The sequence below is a fragment of the Patiria miniata genome, unplaced genomic scaffold, assembly GCF_015706575.1.
Source record: "Patiria miniata isolate m_02_andy unplaced genomic scaffold, ASM1570657v1 HiC_scaffold_7, whole genome shotgun sequence".
Lineage (NCBI taxonomy): Eukaryota > Metazoa > Echinodermata > Asteroidea > Valvatida > Asterinidae > Patiria > Patiria miniata.
In genome coordinates, this window is record NW_024037074.1 from 26,692,780 (window position 1) to 26,708,962 (window position 16,183).

A 16,183-nucleotide genomic window follows, 5' to 3' on the forward strand; every position below is an offset into this window, starting at 1 on the left:
TGCAATGAAAAATAACATTCTGTGCGAATATTCACGGTGTAGTAATCGCGGAACTTTTTATAATACTTCCGCGATTATACTGCACGGCAACTGGAGTAAACCCACAATTTCAGACGGTTGCAATCGATCGCCGTGAGTCCATGGGTTTTGTACACCTTCGGGTGCAAATGGCACCCTCGGCTTCGCATCAGGTGCCACTTGCACCCCCGGGTGTACAAACACCATGGACCCCATCACAACAGGCAACATTAATGAAAGATATAACTTACCTTGTAGCAGAGTCATTTGAAACGACTTCTTGTGTATCAGAACCAGATGATCTGGCAAGTAAAGAACAAAAACCAACTGTAAGGCAAAAAAAAAAAAGATAAGTCGGTCTCTGGTCAGCGCGCGCGTCGATTTTAATCATGCGCGTCAATCTTTTTTTTTCCAAAATGTTCCGTGGTAGCTCCAACAGCGCCCTCTATTGCCGCACCTCCTCAATTTTTTTTACCAAATAGCACCAAGGAATGGGAAATTGCACCAAGGCAAATGATCGAGAGCACCAAGGCAAATTATGGAGGACACCAATGTACATGAGAACACCAAAAAAGCAAAACAGTACCCCACCTTGTCTGTACAATCCAAGCTTGAAGGAAAAAAAAAAAAAAAAAAAAAAAAAAACACGCGTCGCTGCGTCAATTCCGGAACTTTGGTCTGACCAGAGACCGAGTATTTTTTTTTTTTGGCCTAATAACAAGTTAATGTTGTACAGTAGAGCCTCACTATAAACTAACATGACGGAGTTCATACAATTTGTCAGATGCTTTTCTAGATGCTCTGTGGTGCAATTTGAGGCATTTCCTGGTCGCCTTCCCCTAAATTTTTGAGCAAAAGTATAACAAAACCATGAGGGTCATCAAAAGTGGAAATTGTTGGCTGTGATTTTTTAATACATAATTTCTAAGCAGTTTATTCAAACACTTTGAACCCCCCCTCAGCGTACAGGCCTAATCTTGTTGAAATAAGGTTTTATTCATAATTTTGAAACAGGCCAGTTTCTGCCACTGTTGCACAGTGCAACACAGAAGCTAGGGAAATGCATATATGCAGATAATGGCCAAGATTGCATGCTTTGAACAGTACCTCCAAATAGTCTGTTGGTAATCAGCCCCCTCCCCCTTTTCGTTTTTGATTTTCCAGCGGTCGCTTGACGAGCAAAACAATTCCTGGATACCTTTCAGAGGGTATATCGGTATCATGTTGTGACACCAGCCCCCCCCCCCCCAATCAAATCAGTTTTACTATACGCCCCGATCAATACAGCAGAATGTATACACTGTGTAATCCTGTTGTGGGCTCATGTAGTCTACTGAACTAGTATTAAGGTAGAGGGAGGGCGGGGGCATGTGGAGCAGGATGGTGGAGGGGGGTGGAGGGGGGCCGGGGGAGGGGGGCTGGGGGGAGAATACCTGATATTCTCGGCAGAGGCTGATTGTGTTTGTTCTTGACTCCCTGCCTGATGGTAGAGGTAGAGGGGGTTAGGCAAGGGGAGTAGGATGGTGGGGGGGGGGGGGGGGGGGAGAACTACCTGATATTTTCTGCAGAGGCTGATTGTATTTGTTCTTGACTCCCTGCCTGATGGTAGAGGTAGAGGGGGCGGGACAAGGGGAGTAGGATGGTGGGGGGGAGAACTACCTGATATTTTCTGCAGAGGCTGATTGTGTTTGTTCTTGACTCCCTGCCTGATGGTAGAGGTAGAGGGGGCGGGGCAAGGGGAGTAGGATGGTGGGGGGGGGGGAGAACTACCAAATATTCTCTGCAGAGGCTGATTGTGTTTGTTCTTGACTCCCTGCCTGATGGTAGAGGTAGAGGGGGCAGGGCAAGGGGAGTAGGATGGTGGGGGGGGGGGGGGGGGAGAACTACCTGATATTCTCTGCAGAGGCTGATTGTGTTTGTTCTTGATCCGTGCCTGATGGTAGAGGTAGAGAGAGCGGGGCAATGGGAGTAGGATGGGGGGGGGGGGGGGGGGGGCGGGGAGAGGAATACCTGATATTCTCGGCAGAGGCTGATTGTGTTTGTTCTTGACTCCCTGCCTGATGGTAGAGGTAGAGGGGGCGGGGCAAGGGGAGTAGGATGGGGGGGGGGGGGGGGGGAACTACCTGATATTCTCTGCAGAGGCTGATTGTGTTTGTTCTTGACTCCCTGCCTGATGGTAAAGGTAGAGGGGGCGGGACAAGGGGAGTAGGATAGTGGGGGGGGGGGGGAGAACTACCTGATATTTTCTGCAGAGGCTGATTGTGTTTGTTCTTGACTCTCTGTCTGATGGTAGAGAGGGCGGGACAAGGGGAGTAGGATGGTGGGGGGGGGGGGGGGGAGAACTACCTGATATTTTCTGCAGAGGCTGATTGTGTTTGTTCTTGGCTCCCTGCCCGATGGTAGAGGTAGAAGGGGTGGGGCAAGGGGAGTAGGATGGTGGGGGGGGGGGGGGGGGAGAACTACCTGACATTCTCTGCAGAGGCTGATTGTGTTTGTTCTGGACTCCCTGCCCGATGGTAGAGGTAGAGGGGGTGGGGCAAGGGGAGTAGGATGGTTGGGGGGGAGAACTACCTGATATTTTCTGCAGAGGCTGATTGTGTTTGTTCTTGGCTCCCTGCCCGATGGTAGAGGTAGAGGGGGTGGGGCAAGGGGAGTAGGATGGTGGGGGGGGGGGGGAGAACTACCTGACATTCTCTGCAGAGGCTGATTGTGTTTGTTCTTGACTCCCTGTCTGATGGGCAGCTTCAGCAAGCAACTGTTGGTTGGCATGAATCGTCATCCGTCTTCGGGTGAAAAAAAAAAGAGTTAATATATCTTACCAATTTTTAATATATATCTTACCAATTTTCATGAAGGCTCATATTCAGCGTACAGAGGGACTATAACATTGACAGAGTCACAAATATTCACTAAGGAGGCATTGCCATTATTGATTGAGCTGAAAACAAGATTTTGAAAGATGTACAACCCTTATCTGAAAGTGTGCTTATTTATTTTGATAAAACTAATTTAAAAAACGTCCTATTTTACATCTGAGTTGCATTATTAATAAATGATATCCAGTGACTTTCATTTTTGGGGAGGGCTGGCCACAAAAGCCACCAGAATCCATGCAATTTCATAAAATTAGAAATCATCATTCCACAAAAACACTGGAATATGAAATATTTTGTAAAAAAAACCTGATGATATAGTATTTGCATCGATTAGTAACAATGATGTTTTGTTTCCATAACCTTCCCCACATTTGGTTTTTGTATTTTTAAAATAAAAACCAAACAACAACATGTAAGGATTAATAATTACAGTTCATTAAATAATTACAGTGGGTAGAGCAAATGTGCATAGACCGTGTACAATCATGATCTATATATAGTCAATCATTTTCAACTTTGATGAAGAAACAATTCTAAGAAAAATATCTGCAACTAGACAATTTGTTATAACTACGATTCAGAAGTTGGTCCCTTCAGTACTGCAGCCGGTTTCACAAAGCAGTGTAATGCCATGCAAAGGAACTATGCGACAAATTTATTACACAGCTGCGCAATAAAGTTGCGATCGCTTTCATGAAACTTGGCGCAGCTGCGCAACGTTTTAAGTAATCTAAACATCTTGGACGTGGATAAGAACATCATTTATGACAGCTGTATGTGCATGATTTTGTTTGATCATGAAAGAGCTGTTAAATCACCACCGCCCGCCATTCAGAAAATATTTTGTCTGACTTTCTTCGGAATCATGCAGCAACTCAAAATAGCAAATCTTTTACTTCAAACACTACCTTGATAAGTTGTGCAATAACAGACTCCTCAACAATCCCCATTTGTTGGTAAAATAGGTAATTTTCATTCACTACGCCACAACTTACGCCACTTAAAATTATTGCGCAAGTTACGCCACAATTTGTTGCCCAAGTCGCGGACTTATGCACTATGAAACATTCGTGAAATTGTCATAACTTAAATGTTGTGCAGCTTGCGCCATAATTTGTGCGCAAGTGGACTTATGCCATTGCGTAAAGTTTCGTAAAATCGGCTGCTGATTGTTTGCCTTGTTCTCTACCAACAGAGCTACAAATGTCGGGCCTTTTTTTCCTCAAGTTGATGGCAAGGGAACAAAACCAGACAAAACATATTCACCTTGCCTTCAGCTTCTGGTCTTGCCTGGTCAGTTCCTCGTTGAACTTCTCAGCATTCCGTGCGATCTGCCTGGTCTCGACATGACCCTTCACCTCCTCAAAAAGGTCGTTACGGATGGACTGGAAATTGTTCACTAATTAAATAAAAATTTAAAAAATCAGATCAATAAAAACACAATGTAATTGTACAATGAGCCTGCATGCATGTTTTAAGGGAACAATTCGATCATTTGTGTATTAGTCTGGTACCAGCTGAACTGCAGTATGATCAAACTGAATATCTTGTTGGTATTTCTACGGGTTGTGGGTTTGAGCCGAGCCTGTTGGGCTTTGATCCTTGTGGCTGTGTCCTTGCAATTGGGTCATTCTATAAATTTGGGGTCCACTTCTTTTCCCGTCCCTGTTACATCTGACATCTATGATTTTATAATTCTGATGCACTCCTTAATGCAGTGGTCCTCCAAGAGTGATTATGAATAGCAAACTACCTACCCAACAAATAAACAATCATTTGAAGTCATTCTTAATGATACTTGAATGGCAAATTACAAAGTACCAAGGTAACAGGGACGGGAAAAATGTCACACTCTGGACCCTAAATTTATAGAATGACCCAATTGCACTGGTCATTTGGTAACTGCAGCATTGCCAGTACCTTCTCCCCCTCCCCCATTATGGGTACCAGATGGTGAAGGGGGTTAAAATTGCAGCACCGGGCTTTGTATTCCCAATACAGATGGGATGGATTCGTGATTTCCTTAATGAAAACAATGAGCAGGCAGGGGTAGTAATGACTCAGCTCGCATCTTGAACAACAAAATTTATAGGTATAGAGGAATCCGGCGACCAGAATTTGAAGCTTTTACTGAGGTGGTGTCACGCTCACGCGCATATTTCGGGCGTTCTTAAAGATGAGGCGCGTGCATTTGGCTTTCCTATTGGTTGAAAGAGCCCGGAGCACGTGCGCCCAACCCGAGCGCGACTCACGCGAACTAAGCTTGCACCATTGTAGAAAATGGCTGCCGCCGGATTTGTCTACAAAAAAATTACTTCATGTTTTCTGCAAATCAACAATTGCATTAGGAGCACATAGGCCTGCGACAGCAAGTTGATTTCCTTTCTTCCTTTTTTGACAAATGAGGATGTTGGAAGACATGTCTATGAATATCAATTGGCACACCCATTTGAATTTTTTTCACCTTCCACTGAGGTTTGTTCAAAGTTATGCTACATGTATGAATATTCATTAGGCACAGTTATTTGAATTTTGATTAATGTTTACCAATGAGGGTGATCACGGGTATGCTATGAATATGCATATTGCACAGCATTGTAAATTTTATGTATTAATTTTGTTTTGCCCACCCATGATTCCGACGAAGATGTTGCGGAAGGTGAAGGAACCAATGCAGATCCATAGCATGATGTAAAATGTCGTGAAGAATCGGTCGGCGACCTTCCACATGTCCATCATAACCTTGTACCACTGGTCCAGGGTGAAGAGCTGGAACAGCGTGATCAGTGCACGGGTGATACTACTGCAGGTTACCAGGGAAACCAAAACGACAGAAATATGAATATAAAGAATTTTATAACACACCTCCATTACGTTGTTCCTGATTCTATGGCCTTATTGGCTGAAACATGGTCACATTGGATCCACTATGTGGGCTATAGCATTGAAGTTTGCAACGCACATGAATTATACGTAGATGTGCAAGTTAAGGCCGGTTTATACTTGGCGCTAAAGCGAATGTGAAATCGTTACATCACAGCACGTATTCGCACTGCGAATTCCCAAAAGTTGAACACATTTCAACTTCGGTGAAATTCACTGCGAATGTTCCCCGACATCACATTCGCTTCGCATTTGTATGAAGTATGAACCGGCCTTTACAGTAAAAAAAGAAAGAAAAGAGGTAAATTTTGTCACGAGCCAATGTGGCCCATCAGGCCGGCGTTTATCTCCGGTTTCAGTAGCATGAAACGACTGAGAATATTTCTAGCCCCCCCTCCCCCCAGATGGGATGCTTGTCCATCGTAGGTTACTCCCCAGCTAATTCCGGTACCCATTTATACTTCTAGGTGGAGAGAGGCAAGTGGGGGTGAAGTGGCTTGCCCAAGGACACAACATATGACCAGCAGCTGGATTCGAAACCCCTGACCCTCTGATCATGAGTCAAGAACTGTAACCACTAGGCCACACTCCCCAAATGGCCTTTACAATGCCCAGTGGAATGTGGAGGATTTCATGGCTCATCATAACATGAAAAATTGTACTTCGTGGATTGTGGTGTTATAAAACACATTGACCGGCACTATTTAATACCTGAAGCTGTCCTTGTATTGCAAATCTTCGCGATCAGATCTGGTGTAACTGTCGAAGAAAATGACTCCGGCAATGGCAAAGATGTAGGCAAAGAGTAGAAGCAGCAGCATGATAAATGTCATCGCCTGGCAATGGAGTGGGAAAAAACTCAATTACGTTGAAAGCTATTTACGTCAATTTTTACAAATGCCAATGGCAGAATTACCCACGGCTCAACCAATGGGTCAATCAATGGTGGGACTATCTGTTCCCATGACTGAAACCACAGTGGATCCCACAGCAGATTTTAAAATGTACCCTCAACCACACAAGATGCAGCTCATAGTCACAGTGATTAGGCTCTGATTGTGGCACATGGCTGGCACCATGGCTAAACCCCATAGTTGAACTAACATCTAATGCACATCTCATCTTGATAGGCTCCGATTGCTGCCCATGGCTGGCACCATGAATGGGCCCCAAAGCTTGATACTAGAACCCATGCTTGATGAAGCTCTTCTTGATGGCTGATTGTGGCACTTTGTCGGCACCAGGGATGGACCCCATAGCTGCAGCCCATGTATGATATAGTTCATCTTAAAGCCTCCAATTGTGGCCCGCATGGCTGGCACTACAGTTGGACCCCATACCTAAACCCATGCCTGATGCAGCTCAAGGCTCTGATCGGGCCCTTGGCTGGCACCGTGGCTTGACCCCATAGCTGAACCCACACAGCTACGAAGCTCACCTTGAAGGCTTTTGTGATAGCAAGAGCAATCAGCCTGGCCTGCTGGAACCGAGACACCATCTTGAGCGAGCGAAGGATGCGAAAGACTCGCAGGTTCTTCACAATGACTCGAAGCTCCTTCAGGTCGCCCACTGTGAGCACAATGATCTCTGGGACAAACGACTAGGGAGAAATAAAAGCCAAGCTTCAAAAATTTCCTAAAGCAATTGCAAGTTTTCATAAACCAGATTTTTCAAAATCAATCATAAAAAAGTACATAAGTTTTGGAAGAGCCTCCAAGTGCATCGTAGAACTTAACCAGTTCGCGCCGGGATTTTTTTGACAAGACTGGAACGAGGCGCGGGATTAATTTTTACTCGACTTCAAGCCATCACCCTCGGGCATCACACTGATATTTCCGGCCTCACTCGCTACAAGCAGGTCGCTGATAGAAATTTCCGGCCTCGCTCCCTGAGTGTCTGTCATCCGTTCCAAATACCACAAAAACCTTTGCATGTATACACGTCATCCATTGCAAACTGGTTAACCCTCTGGACTGCTGAACATTATAGGGTGTTTAGAAAATACTAATATTTGTCCAATAGGTGAAGGAACAAACATTACAATAAAAAAACCTACAAAATAGTTTATGTTTTTCATCTATTATTGCCTAAAGAACAAGGTGACACAAATGCGCCAATAAAAATATTTGAGTCTATCTAGAAATTTATGGTTAACTTTTAGTCATGCAAAAACTTGCTCCAAATAAACTTCCCATGAAAAAAACAAAATTAAAGTTATTTACATGTTTATATAACACCCAAATAAATCCTTGTCATTTGATTGGAGGATTGAAGGTCACGCGGCATTCATAAATGTCATAACCATGCATTTTTTGTTCAATTCACCATGCATTTTCGTCCGATCCCTTTTGATCTATTGCACGTCGCGCACGCTAAGAACGCGCGGCCCAGTGCTATACGATCCTTGCGCTATATTTAGACCTTATCATCTGTTATAGCAGTACAAAACTTGCCTTTGAAGTTGATGCAGTTGACTTGATGATTTTAAGAACTTATAACGTTAAATTTTCATTAATGTCAATGATTTGATTTTTAAACCTTTTAGTCTTGAACAAGCTGAAAAAAGAAGTGAACATGATACAATTTTGTGAGTTTTGTGTGTTCTTATTTATTTATTTATTTATTTTTTATTTTAACTGGGTAGCCCATCCACTGATCTCCCATGGGTCCCAGTAAAGAGAAGACAATGTGAAGAAATTGCAGTTTAAGAGGTGGGAGGAAAAGCCCAGAAGAGTATTCTGAGGAAAACCCACGGAATCAGGTAGGGACCGAAAACCCAATCCACATATTGACCCAGGCGGGATTCGAACCCGGGTCACAGCGGTGGAAGGCGAGGAAAGTACCGCTACGCCAACCTGACTCCCCTTAAAGTTATTAAAGTTTTATCCTCCAATCGAATAACAAAGATCTACTTGGATGTTATATAAAACAAATAATTGATGTTTAACATTCGTGCAGTGGTGAGAATATTTTCATTCGTTGAAAGATGGAATGTTCCATTCAACGAGGCAAAGCCGAGTTGAATGGATGATTCAATCTTTCAACTCATGAAAATATTCCCACCATTGCACTCATAAACATTCATTATTTGTATAATATCCTCTTGATCGCTGCAATCCAAAGAAAATCTTCCTTACCCCGACAGTCACAAAGAAGTCAAAGATGTTCCAGCCGTTCTTCCAGAAGGAGACAAAGTCATCCATCCACTTCAGGAGGATCTCCACCATGAAGAGAAATAAAGAGCAGTAGTCAAAGATTTCCAGGGCCTGCTTCAGGCCAGCAAGGTTCGGGTTGCTGTCCCCCGACACCTCTAAGAGAAAAAAAGACAAGGCAATTAACAACAATAATACTGGTACCAACTGGGCACTAAAGTTGTGCATCAGGCTGGGTCGCTGACCAGGCCAAACCGACCTGAAACATTATAGCTATAAACCGAATCCGAACCGAATCCGATCTGACCTCTCCAATCTGACCCAAACCAACCCATCAAATATTCAAGCAAAAACCGACCCGAAGCTGAACTGAAACCGAACTGACAGAATCGAGTACGGGCCAAGTCCAACATTTTTTTAGTACTGATAGTCGAGTACCGGCCGAGTACCTGTGTGTACTCGAGTAATACTCGAATACGAGTACTCCAACACTGCTGTACGGTACGGTGAAGACTCATAACGTTACCTAACGTCCTACACGTTATAGATTGTGCGTGATGTACCCTAAGCCATATATGCACATTCCCGCAGTGGGTTTATGTTGGTTGTATCGGGCACAGTAACGCAGTTCAATAATATTGCACTGCATGGATTTGCGAACCGTTTTGGATTTTTTTGGGTTTATATTATTACTTTGTTTTTGTTTTTCACAAGGTGTCTTAAGCAACCCGACCCGAAAATCACAAACGCAAAACCAAAACCGACCGACCTGACTGAAATGATGGAAAAACCGACCCGACTTGACCCGACCTGAAGTCGGTTTCGGTTTCGGGTCGGATTCGGGTCGGATTCACAAATTACTTTGGTGGGACTCGAAACCCACGACCTCCTGCTGACGTCTAACCAATCGACCACCGAGCTTGCCGGGGTCGGCCGGCTGGATCAATCTGATGTAACAGTGGGCACCGCGTACCCAAATTGTTCACATATATTTTTATTATAAAAATAATAAATGTTTATTAGTGCAATGGTAAGAATAACTTCGTGAGGTGACAGATGAAATAATCCATTTCACGAGGCGAAGCTGAGTGGAATGGAACATTTTGTCTGTCTCTGAATGAAATTATTCTTACCATTGCACGAATGTGAAACATTCATTATTTGTTTTATACAACACCTGAATGAATCCTCGTCATCTGATATTGTGTGCCGCGTTTTCTCTTCTCAGTCCTGAGTAAAGTCGTGACAAGAAGCTGTTCAGTTGTGGTGAATCAGTCTAATGCTTCAACAGATGTTCCTGTATGTTTTGCAAATTTGTCTAATCGTTTGGCAGCGTATTTTATTTGCTTTTTTGTGTCAGCATCACCTACAAGTTTTGATATTTCATCTTCTATTTGGAGAACAAACGGTGTTTGTAACAGTGTTTGTAATGAAACGTCCGCATTTTGTGAAATAAATTCGTGTAACAGCGCCATCACCGGCAGCACTGAAACCGTGTAATGGAAGTTCTTTTCACCGTGCAATAGAACTTCCATTGCACTTTGCGCTGCGCCCCGGGCGCGCGCCATGCGTTTGGACAAATAACTCAATGACATGTGATCAACGATCCACCAATCAGATGACGCGGATTTATGCAGGTGTTGTATAAAAACATTTATACAACACCTGAATAAATCCCTGTCATCTGATTGGTGGATCGTTGATCACATGTCATTGAATTATTCGTACCAACGCACGGCGGGCGCGCAGCGCACAGTGCAATGGAAGTTCTATTGCACGGTGAATAGAACTTCCATTGCACGGTGTCACTGCTGCTGGTGGTGGTGCTGTTTCAAATCGAGATATATTGAATATGATTATTCTCAACCTGTTGAACAGTTTGCATTTATATAAACTTGATGAACTTGTCGAACTTTTCAACAGTTTTAAACCTGAATAAATTGGCTATTAAAAGTCAACCAATCAGATGACGAGGATTTATTCAGGTGTTATATAAAACAAATAATGAATGTTTCACGTTCGTGCAATGGAAAGAATAATTTCATTCGGTGACAGATGAAATGTTCCATTCCACTCGGCTTGGAACATTTCATCTGTCACCTCATGAAATTATTCTTACCATTGCACTCACAAACATTCATTATTTGTATAATATACTCAGTGTTGTTCCGAGTGATTGTGAGCAAAATTCACAAGCTACTCGGGTGGGACTTGATGAAGGGCAAAACCCAATATTGATTTCACGTCACCCTGATACAAAAATCGTAAACAAATTTGTAAAGTCCTGGAGACAGGTTTGGCAATACATTCTATTGGGCAAATATTTTAAGTAGCATTCTCTGGTTTGACAAAATTCATGTGACACACACATACGTGCGCCGGTATGTATTTCTTTACCTGATTGTATTCCCAGTGCAATGGAATTTGAGAGAATCAGGAAAAGCATGAAATACTGAAAAATGGAACCTCGGGCAAGTTAAGGACATTTTGAGTTTCATGAAAGTCCCTGTAAAATAAAATACACAAGAAAGAACAGAGATACATGTACAGGCATCAGAAAATGAAAGTTCCCCTTTCCCTATCCAACTAGACTTGAGGACAATTTCAATAGGCAGTTGTGTTTTGGCTGCGGCGCTATGTATTAGGCTTATTATGCTGGGCTTGTACAACCTTCCAGTGTTAGTGCACACTAGCTTATCCCCTGAATTGTTGCAACGGGAGACCATTGCGAGGGACATTCGAACGCACTGCTGAGGGCGGCTGATATGCCGATAAAAAATGACGCTACGCACCATATGTACGCTGGACTCGAATCAGGAATCACAGTGTTTCCATCCGTTCACCCCCCCCCCACCGCAAAAAAACCCACAAAAAACCCTACAAACAAACACACAAAAACATAAACATAAACAAACAAAAAAAAATCAAATTTTCAAATAAGGGAAACTGACTAGGTACATCATAATAATTAGTCCAACAAAGAAATTAGCTGGAGCGGGTTTGAACCTTCAACCCCTGGATAGCCGTTTCGGTGCAGTTCGCCTTGAATAAAGACATTGACAAAATGGAGAACTGCCAACATACATGTAGGGCTGGATTGCCCAGTTGGTAGAGCACCGGAACAGTAATCTGGAGATCACACGTTCAAACTCTGTTCTACTCAATTTCTGTTTTCAACTTAAAAAAAAAAAGAAACAAAACAAAACAAAAAACAGTCAGCAGGGATTTTAAGACTGTATATGAAATTGGCGGCCAAGAAATTGGCGGCCAAACTCGCTATTATTTAGTTTCTGAAGTGTATTTTGACATACATTTGCATATCTACCGTACATGTACATACACGTTTGTTTATGGTGTAAATCGAGGATTTTCTATTGTGTTTCTTCCCCTTTCCTTTGTTTGTACTCGAACCTTTTTGCAACAGCTCTCATTGGATTTTGTACACGTTTTCTAATCGAGGTTGTCCACGATTTGGTTCCTGTCCTTGATTCACTGATGATGTTGCACGTGTGTGTCCTCAATTTACACCATAAACAAACGCATCCACCTTTTAAGAGTCTCATCAAAGCCTGTGCAGCATCTAGATGAGGGACTGGTGAGCAGTGCTACTAACAGTGGACAATTAGGCCAAAAAAAGAAAGTCTCCGGTTTCTGGTATGGAGCTTGCCCAAAAAGTGGTGCGGCGATGCGGCTTTTTGTTTTTTTTACCTGATTTTTTTGCTTCAAATGTCGGCTGATGACTGCAAATGGTGCCGACTAAACTTAGTGCAAATATATGGGAGTCCAGAGAGGCCACATAAAGCTTATTCTCGACCATAACCCAATCTAAAAACACGTTAAAATTGTGCAGCAGCAGGATTCCAGTCAAACCAGTGAGTTTGGCGGTTTTGAGACATCATCTTTCATTAAAAAAAAAAACGTTTTCATTTTGCCGACGCGCATGGTTACGGCGACGCGCGCGCATACCAGAAACCGGAGACTTTTTTTTTTTGGCCTTAACCCTAACTCCCTAGGGGGTGTGCAAAATTATATTGAAATTGGAGGATTCAGGACTGTACTCTACTTATGCTTTCTTTACACACAAGCAATTTTGATTTAGTGCGGGCGAAAAGACATCTGCCTTGATGTAAGTTGGCATTGATGGTCCTTTGAACTGCTCCACAGTGGGCAGCTCGATGGTTTTCTGAGGAAGCGCATCTTTGTCTCTCAGTGTCCTTGGCCAGAAATCAGAGTGTAATAAAAAAAACACAACCTGCCACAAAAGGATACTCTCCAAGACAAAGTGAGCCCAAATGTTGAGGGGTGGGTTCTTGGAGTTCTTGTTGCGGACGCGGTTCTTGCGCCGGTCAGCCTTGGTGACCTTGCCCACCTCGTCCTTGCTGGAGTAGACCTGGAACTTGACCAGTCCGGCCGGGTTATCCAGCATCATTTTCTGCACCTGCAGTTTATCTGGCCGGCCAAAATGGACAGAAGAGATTGATGAGATGATCAGAGAGATATTTGGTTGGAACACCTCGCTTGGACAGATTATGAACATAAGTCCTAGTGGGTGAATTTTTTTTTTAATGTTAGGCCAAAAAAAAAAAAAATTTGGTCTCTGGTCAGACCAAAGTTCCCGAATTGACGCGGTCACGCGGCTTCTTTTTTTTTCTTTTCTTCAAGCTTGGATTGTACAGACAAGGTGGGTACTATTTTGCTTTTTTGGTGTCCTCATGTACATTGGTGTCCTCCATAATTTGCCTTGGTGCTTTCGATCATTTGCCTTGGTGCAATTTCCCATTCCTTGGTGCTCTTTGGTAAAAAAAATTTGAGGAGGTGCGGAAATAGAGGGCGCTGTTGGAGCTACCGCGGAACATTTTGGAAAAAAAAAAGATCGACGCGCATGATTAAAATCGACGCGCGCGCTGACCAGAGACCGACTAATTTTTTTTTTGGCCTTAGGGTGTCTTTTTTTTATTTCTATGGTTCTCATATTTTTTGCCTCTGCAGTACTACGTTCGGTCGGTTAAAAACCCAAAATTAAGTCGAGGACAAAACTACTGGCATGCCCAGTCGTTGTTGTATAACAAAACTCTACATTTGAATTGACCATCAAACATTTAGTCCTGATTTGGGAATGAAATGACATCACGATTTAGTAAAGTCGACTCTGATACCCAGACTAACCTCTCCTGTGGCTCTGCTTGTATTCTACTGGATCATTCAGCATGTAATTTGGCAACAAAATCAAGAATAATGCCAGTTCTTTTGCGAATTTGTAAGGCCATGTCAAGTTTGTGAGCTGGGAATTCACAAGAGTTAAACACATTTCAAATTGGGAGAACTCCACTACAAAATAATTTTTTATGACGTCAAATTTGCTTCATATTCGCATCCGCATCAAGTAGGAACCAACTATATAACAGCTCACAGGATCGTTTGCATTTACCCAAAAAATAACCTACCGAATTATTATCAAAAAAATTACTTGGATCGTACTAATACTAAACCCCCCGTAAAATGATTCCATCTGACTTACTGTCATTTAGAAGAAATCAAGAACTGTAGGCGATTTCCAAAGGTCAGTCAATTGACTCATCTTTGGAAACAAAGAGTTATACAGACAAAATCATGTGTCGTGACTAAAAGGTTGTGCATGTGGTTTTTCACCATTATCTTTAAAAGCTTCATATTACACTGCGCTGAAATTCAACAGGTTTATAGGTCTTGAACTGTCTTCTTTGGATTTTGAGTGTTAATTGTTATTACTGGAAAGACGAAATGTATGAAAAGCAAATGATCATATGCCTTTAAGTCAGACTCTCAAGTACACAAGTAGCGAGAGTCTCACAGTTTCAGACTAAAATGGACCCACCAGTGAAATCCTTGGAGTAGAACTTGGGTGCATCTGACTGTCCCTGGACGTCCAGGCTGTCAAGAAGGTGAAAATCCTCGATGAGTTTAGAGCGGAAGATCTCGGCTTGGGGCGTCAGCTCTTCAAACAGCTTGTTGGCAATACCGCTCTCGTCCATCGTCAGCTCTCCTGGTCAATTCTCTTCAGCGATTGTGCAGTTAGGTGCCCTGTTCCTTCAAGAGAACAAAACCAGGATTTTTTTCCAGAGATTCCTGAACTAGCTTGCAATGACAAATTCCAATAAGGTGGTTGTAGATTATAGAGGGCATAGATTTGTTCAACAATAAGGTGTGTCACGGACACGGTACTAGAACACGCCTTGCTAGACGTGGGCGCATTTTGAAATGACCGCATGATGACTTGCAACTGGAAGCGCCAAAGTTTTCCATTGACGATGCGTACACAGCAATGCATGTAAAATTGTCCCGCGGGCAAGATGGTGTACATTACTATGAAAAACACCCTTTTTTTCAAACACCCTTCTAGCTAAATAATGGAGTGTCCAGCTCACGAGTAAGATGTAAACAAGATGCCCTGTAACCAAGATGGTGCATCTTACCGTGATGGCGCATATTCAGTGATGGTGCATATTAACGTTAAACATGCTTATTACTAGTATACATGTATTATGCGCCTACAAATTGCCGTGGTTCTCGTACTAAAATTTTATAGCATACTTTGGCCCAGGCCCATACATAAATTATAGCAATGAAAACAAATCTGAATAGGCCCTATACTATAGACTAGTGATACTGATAGAAAAAGAAACATAAGTTATTATCCCCAAAACATCATTTATCCATCATCATCATGCATTGTCCATGTTGTCATGGACTCCATGATTTATTGTTTCCCACTCCCCTTGAATCTTCAAATCCTGGTTGAACTTAAAAAGTTGAAGCAAACATTTACAATGATGTTCCATTTTTTTTTCATCAGGACAGAAGATACTCACGTAGTTCATGGCCTATGAATATTCCGATCCGTGGATGGACTGCATTGTAGTACAAAGTGTATACAATAATAATTGACAGAACGGAAACCACTGAGTGCATACCGCATGCGCGCAATATTTTCGAAAAGTTCGAATAGGCGCGCGCCCTCCAGTTGAACAATCATAATCATTGTTAGTCTTATTCCTGAGAAAACGAGTGTTCTAACTCCTTTGTACAACGCATGATCGGTTAAAATTTCACCAACAAGATTCACTTTCACCGATGAGGTAAACAGATGAATTTATGATGTCTTGTCGCGTGCCACGTGCGCGCGTGCATGCACAAATCATGGTTAAAAAGACCGCCATCTGTTGACATGATTTGCTCGAGCACGCAAAATGCACAAAAGAAGACAAAGAAAGGACT

At 42.8% G+C, this 16,183-nt stretch overlaps 1 protein-coding gene across 2 annotated transcripts; it reads right to left on the reverse strand.

Annotated features, from left to right (window-relative positions):
• Nucleotides 1-249: 249 nt before the first annotated feature.
• Nucleotides 250-16,123, reverse strand: LOC119744630 (cation channel sperm-associated protein 2-like). 2 transcript variants are annotated; one of them, XM_038220669.1, is made up of 11 exons: nucleotides 15,778-16,123; nucleotides 14,784-14,989; nucleotides 13,199-13,378; nucleotides 11,327-11,395; nucleotides 8,915-9,087; nucleotides 7,216-7,377; nucleotides 6,489-6,613; nucleotides 5,525-5,697; nucleotides 4,161-4,293; nucleotides 2,703-2,801; nucleotides 250-320 (listed from the first exon to the last, which is right to left on the reverse strand). In XM_038220669.1, exons 2-11 carry the CDS (start codon nucleotides 14,938-14,940, stop codon nucleotides 266-268), a joined length of 1,326 nt encoding a protein of 441 aa, XP_038076597.1. In that variant the 5' UTR covers nucleotides 14,941-14,989; nucleotides 15,778-16,123; the 3' UTR covers nucleotides 250-265. The 2 variants fall into 2 exon arrangements, with proteins under 2 accessions (XP_038076597.1, XP_038076596.1); XM_038220668.1 differs by having other exon boundaries at nucleotides 14,784-14,995.
• Between the last annotated feature and the right edge of the window lie 60 nt (nucleotides 16,124-16,183).